The sequence below is a fragment of the Crocodylus porosus genome, unplaced genomic scaffold, assembly GCF_001723895.1.
Source record: "Crocodylus porosus isolate Cpor-Errol unplaced genomic scaffold, CroPor_comp1, whole genome shotgun sequence".
NCBI lineage: Eukaryota > Metazoa > Chordata > Crocodylia > Crocodylidae > Crocodylus > Crocodylus porosus.
Genome location: NW_017728931.1, coordinates 108,910,986 through 108,916,738, shown reverse-complemented (window position 1 = coordinate 108,916,738; position 5,753 = coordinate 108,910,986). Strand labels below are relative to the sequence as shown.

Genomic DNA, 5,753 nt, shown 5'->3' with positions numbered 1-5,753 from the left:
ATAAAGGTGCAGGATTTAGTGGCAACACAAATTTAGAATCAGAATTTATTGAACCTTTTGGATTGGACCATTAAATCAATAGGACCCTTACAAAATAATGGAATGCTATTTATATTCCTAATGTTCAAATTGCAATTTAGTATCGGTTGGGCCTGTGATAGACTCTTCAATCAGTTGATTTGCAAATCATACAGCCAATTAACTGCCTTGTACTCTGTGAACATATGTGTACCTGTGAAGAAAGGATATTTATTCTGCCCTATTAGCATAGAGCTCCAACTCTGATTCTCCTTACTCAGGTAACGTTACTGTCAAAGTGTTGTAGGTTTTGTCCAAATGAGGAGTGCTGGATGATGTCTTTTACGTGAAAGCAGACACTATTTTTACATTTTAAAATAAGCATCAAGACAAAGTGCTGTTTGTGGAACTCCCACATGACGTGCCAGTGAAATGATGAACTGAGTCAGCACAGCACTTTCAGAGTACAGTTGGGTAAGGTGATGAGTACCCTGTGAAAATAATGAATAATGACTGGGTAATCTGATATACAACTGTCAGTGGAAGTTGTTTAATCAAGAGAACAGATGTGTATTCTCCCACATCTGTCCCTTATGGTGTATTAATCTATTCCTTTGACAAGGAATGGAAATGTTCTGCTTTTATAATGTATTGTTTGCTCACCAGTGTTGGATATGTATATGTAGCCTGAGCCAAATTAAATTATTGATGAGAAATTCTGAAGTCATTTCACAGAGTTCCACTGGGAATTGTTCTTTGCAGTTCTGTATATGTAAGAAAACTGTGTAGAAACTACTGATTGAGAACTATAACAAGTTATCCCAAAAGTGCCAGGCAGTAGTGGGAACCACGCTTTAGAAAGAGGAGACAAAGTTATTTGTGTGATTCTAAGATACACTTGTACATACTTGATTTTTCCTTCTGAAAATGGAATAAAGTTTAATTTTAGATGTTGGTGTTTCAGGGCTGATTTTATTCAAGTGCACCTATAAAAGAAGCCTTTTCAAGAGAAAAGCCATCAATCTGTATAACAACTTCTACAGATATGCTAATAATGGACCATATCCAGTGCAGTACTGAGCACACTCACCTGCCTTTTGAATTGCAAAAAGGAGCAGTCAAGCATACAGTATCATAGAAAAATAGGGCTGAAGTCATCTAGTCCAACCCCCACAAGGAGCAGGATCTTCCCTATCCAAACCATCCTATTTAAATCCATTGTCTAACCTATTAGTAAAACCACAGTCAGCCATGACACAGCCACAAGGCATGGTGCTATAAATTGCCACAGGTAATGCAGGGGGGCAGTGGTGGCTAATGTCCTGCTGCTGTGAGGGTTAAAATATGAGAAATTCAAGAAAGGGCTGCTACAGAGGAAGGCAAACACCCTGTTCCCCCTCTGGTCTATACCAATCTCACAATGGCGTAAAATTTTTTCCTGAGCCCAAGTATAGTGATCTGCCTGATGCTGGGTGGAGTGGCAGATCCTCTAGTCATGTTTGTGTCAGTAGGAGCATTAGCACACCAGTTAAATTTCCCAGCCTTGGCTGCAGGCAACACCAATGCTTCCAAAGAAGATACCTCCCTCTCCGTCCCGAATATGTGTACCAACAGGAGGGGGGAAAAGTCTCTTCCTGGCCCCCTGTGGCGACCAGCAAAGCCCCAAATGGGAAATACCCATAGTAGAGCATTGGCATTACTCCTAAACCATCCCTAAACAATGCTTGCCAAACCTCTTCTTGAACTGCTCAGTGATGGAGAGTCCACAACTTTCTTAGGTAGCCTATTCCACTGCCTCACCATTCAGACAGTAAAGAAGTATTTCCTGATATCCGATCTAAGTTACTTTGCTGTAACTTCAAAATAGATCTGGTGTCCATATAGATGAAATTGCCACTATAAAGTATATTCCCATTTTACTGTGAAGCCATCAACAGTCAGTTTGTGCTAAGTATGTGAAAGGGATGTAGGAAAATAGGCTGAACAGCTGTTTGGCTCTATGCTTTGCTCTGGGAGGCAGATGTGTAACTTGTCTAATTGCCCTGCAAGTACAAGCTGGTTCTTCTTCCACCTTGGGAGAGAGAACCAGCATCATAATTACAGGCTTGGCAGTGCTATGCTCGCTAGCACCACAACTGGAAGAAACTTGGGGGTTTTGATTGACCACAAGATGAACATGAGCCACCAATGCAATGCCGTGGCTGGCAAAACGAACCAAATCCACCAATGCATCTCAAACAAAACCAGGGATGTCATCCTCCCACTTCATTCAGCCTTAGTGAGACTGCAACTGGAGTACTACATCCAGTTTTGGGTCCCCCACTTCAGGAGGGACATGGATAAGCTTGAGGGAGTCCAAAGGAGAGCCACCTGTATGACTGAAGGCCAAGAGGACAAGCCTTATGAGGGGAGGCTGAGGGACTTGGGACTCTTCAGCCTGGAGAAGAAAAAGCTCAGGGGGGACTTGGCGGCAGCCTACAAGTATATAAGGACCTGGGAGAAGAGTTGTTCACCAGGGCTTCCCAAGGGATAACAAGGTCTAATGGCCACAAGCTCCAGGAAGGCTGATTTAGACTGGACATAAGGAAAAACTCCTTTACAGTCTGAGCGTCCAGGGGCTGGTAACAGACTCCCCCCACCCCCACCCCCCGTGCAAGCACCTACTCTGGACTCATTCAAAAGGCATTTGGATGTTTATCTTGCTGAGATCATTTGACCCCAGCAGACTTCCTCCTTATAGCAGGGGGGGCTGGACTCTGATCTCACGAGGTCCCCTCCAGCCCATAATGTCTATGAAATCTATGAAGTAAATGTGGTATTAGTATGCTACATTATAGGAAGGGCTTGCATGAGAGCTCTTTCTATTCAGGGAACCAGTGGCTGCAATTAAGTTGAATTATGTTTACTGTTAGCCTGAGTGGTAAAGGAAAGGCAATTGGGAAGCATAGACAGCCAGAAGTATGTGCATTGTGTGTTTTTCTTCACAGGTTTTTAGGTTCACTGGACCACTACCTATCTCTCAGGTGAAGCTTTGGTCCTTGTGTTCTAAGAAGCAGCTCACAGGTTTTGAGGTAAGCACTTCCCTTTTGCTTATGTGTGTGTTTAAATACCACAAGGGTAAGACTTCTGATTGTCACCATTTGGGGAGTAAAAATTGAAGCATACCATTTCCCCCACTGTCTCAGTCCCATGCTGACACTAAATGCATTGAGGAAACAAAAATAAAAATACAGGTAGTATTTTTCCTGTAACATTTTTGTTTATGCATCTCCTATGAAAATGCTCTATGACTAGGGCTCCTCTTGCTACTAGGAGGTTTACTGCTAATAATAATTCACTGCCATCTACTGGCTGCAAGTGCTATGACTAGCTATTCTTGCAAAAGTGGATGGAATTAAAATGTTTCAGGAAGCACAATGGTATTTCAAAGTGTTCCCTACCTGTTGCAAATTTAGAAACTTTTTTTGTTGTGGAAACTTACCACACTAGCTGCCTAAACAGGCAGAATCAGAATAAAAGGAGCATCCTATACAGGACAGGCATAATTAAAGCTGTTTGGCCCTCTTCTCCTTTCTCTCTTCTTGCTGTCAGAACTGCTCACTAGATGATGATAGTGTGAATATGAGAAATCATGCCTTCATTACCCACACTTTGTTTTACATCTTTTAATCAACACTACAGCAGGTATAAACTGAGTTGATCATTATCTTCCTCCTAGCAGTGGTCTCTGATATGCTGTTTTAATTAAGTTGTTGTTTATATGGGGGAAATCTTCAGGGCCTGTGGCTTAATACATAAAAGGTACAGATGTGGTGGCTGTCTTGAGATTACCCTTTAAGTGAAACAGAACTGCTTATTTACTATGAAAAATCTTGGTATCTAAATACTTTGATATCATCACAGTTAAAGATCTTGTGATAATTTAAATTAGGAGAATACTGCAAAAACAAAGTTCTACACACCTTTAAAATTTACCAGTCTCTGGAATTTACCTTCTTGGTCTGTCCAACTCTTCAGCCTAATCACAGACTTCAAAGTCTATATAAGTACCCATTTCACAGAATCATAGAAAGATAGGGCTGGAATAGACCTCAAGAACTTACCTAATTCTATCCCCTCCTCGAGGTAGGATCTCATTCTGTCCACTAATTTGCAGCATTTTGTCTTTACTGGTTTTAATTCACAATACAGAAACAACAAAAGAATCTGAGTTCACTGTGAGTTTCCATGAGACCTGCCTGAAGGGTCTGAAAAATTCATTCATGCTAGTAGGGAGGAAAAGGGCCTAATGAGGCACAAGTAAAACCCAGCAAATTGTTCAGCTTTCTACCTGTCCCTTGCTGAATAAATGACTGACACTGTAAATACAATCACAACTGGTTTCTGAAGTCACTGGAAGAATCCTGAAGCTAAAGTGCATCCTTGCATGAAAGTTAAGCTTGAAAGCTGGTCCGGTGCTCTCGTGCTGTAGTTTTCATTAGGTCAGTGATTGTACTATACATACTTTATATTATGCTATTAGTTATTGGGCTAGAAGCAGCATTAACAGATTTTCTTTATGCATCCTTTTAAAGTGGTTGTGAATTATTCACAGCAAATACTTTCATTGGCTGGTTTGATATTACAATTGCAAAAATGTAATAGGGGCTTTTTTTAAATAACCAGACATTTTAGTGAAATGGTTACAGCAGGGGTACTTGGCCTCTGGACCATGGAGGAAATGCAGCCTGTGGAGCTATGACTTCTGGCCCCAGGGTTCCCCACAGGTCTGGAAATTTGGTGGTGGGGGAATGGTGATTTAATACAGCTACCCTTGCCCCTGCCACATCCCTAACCCCAACCCTGCAGCTGCACGGGGTGGGTCATGCCCCTTCATACCCCTTGAGGGCCAGCTTGCTGTCTGTGCTCCTCCCCAGGCTGGGTGGAGCCCACAGTGCCTGGTCCAGGCATCAGACTGGGACGGTGGCCTGGAGGCAGCCTGCAGGCTTGGCCCCTCTTGACCCATTCATCCCCTGCAGGAAAAAGGTTGAGTCCCCCTGGTCTGTGACCGTGCCGTCTACTCTGCTTCCACCCCAGCGCCCCAACAGGGCATCAGCTACCTGCTGGGCCAGCAGCAGCAGCAAGGCCAAGACTGAGGCAGGGCGGCCAAGGGCAGATGTCCGGGGGCAGGGGAGCACCTCCCACCCACAGGAGCCGGACACTGTGCCAGAGTAGGGGCAAGGTCACGGGGCAACCGCTTGGACGCTGCCCGGCGGCCCGCGGGCCATCCGCCCCTGCGGCCGCGAGGCGGAGCTCGGGGACGCGAGGAACCTCTGCAGCAGCCGGCTCCGGAGCAGCTTAGAAGGCTTCTCAGCTGTGACCGGCCTCGCGATAGGACGGGAGGGCGGGGCGCGGCCCCAGCGCGCTCGCTGATTGGGCAGTAACCGAGAGAGGCGTTCTACCCCTGGGAGGGGGAGGGGCCAGGCGCGCGCATGGCCTGGGCGCTGCAGAACAGCCTCCGCTGCCTCTTGCCGTTGTCGCTACCGCTGCCGCGCGGCCCCGGCCGCCCCCGCGCCGCCATGCAACAACCCCCGCCGGCCGCCGCGGCGCCGGGCAGCAGCAGCAGCAGCAGCGAAGGGCTGGACGCGGACGCGGGCGCGGGCTGGCTCGGCGCACTGCGCTTCGACAACCTGGCGCTGCGGTCGCTGCCCCTGGACCCGTGCGACGACCCCGCGCCGCGGCCCGTGGCCGGCGCC

General features: G+C 46.3%; 1 protein-coding gene across 1 annotated transcript in view; it reads left to right on the top strand.

Annotated features, from left to right (window-relative positions):
• The first annotated feature begins 5,499 nt into the window (after window positions 1–5,499).
• The window catches only part of SELENOO (selenoprotein O), a 27,455-nt gene continuing 27,201 nt past the window's right edge, over window positions 5,500–5,753 (top strand). The window contains exon 1 of the mRNA XM_019543474.1: window positions 5,500–5,753. This exon is cut by the window's right edge and continues 359 nt beyond it. Within this exon, the coding sequence (XP_019399019.1) occupies window positions 5,577–5,753 (177 nt within the window). The 5' untranslated portion in view covers window positions 5,500–5,576.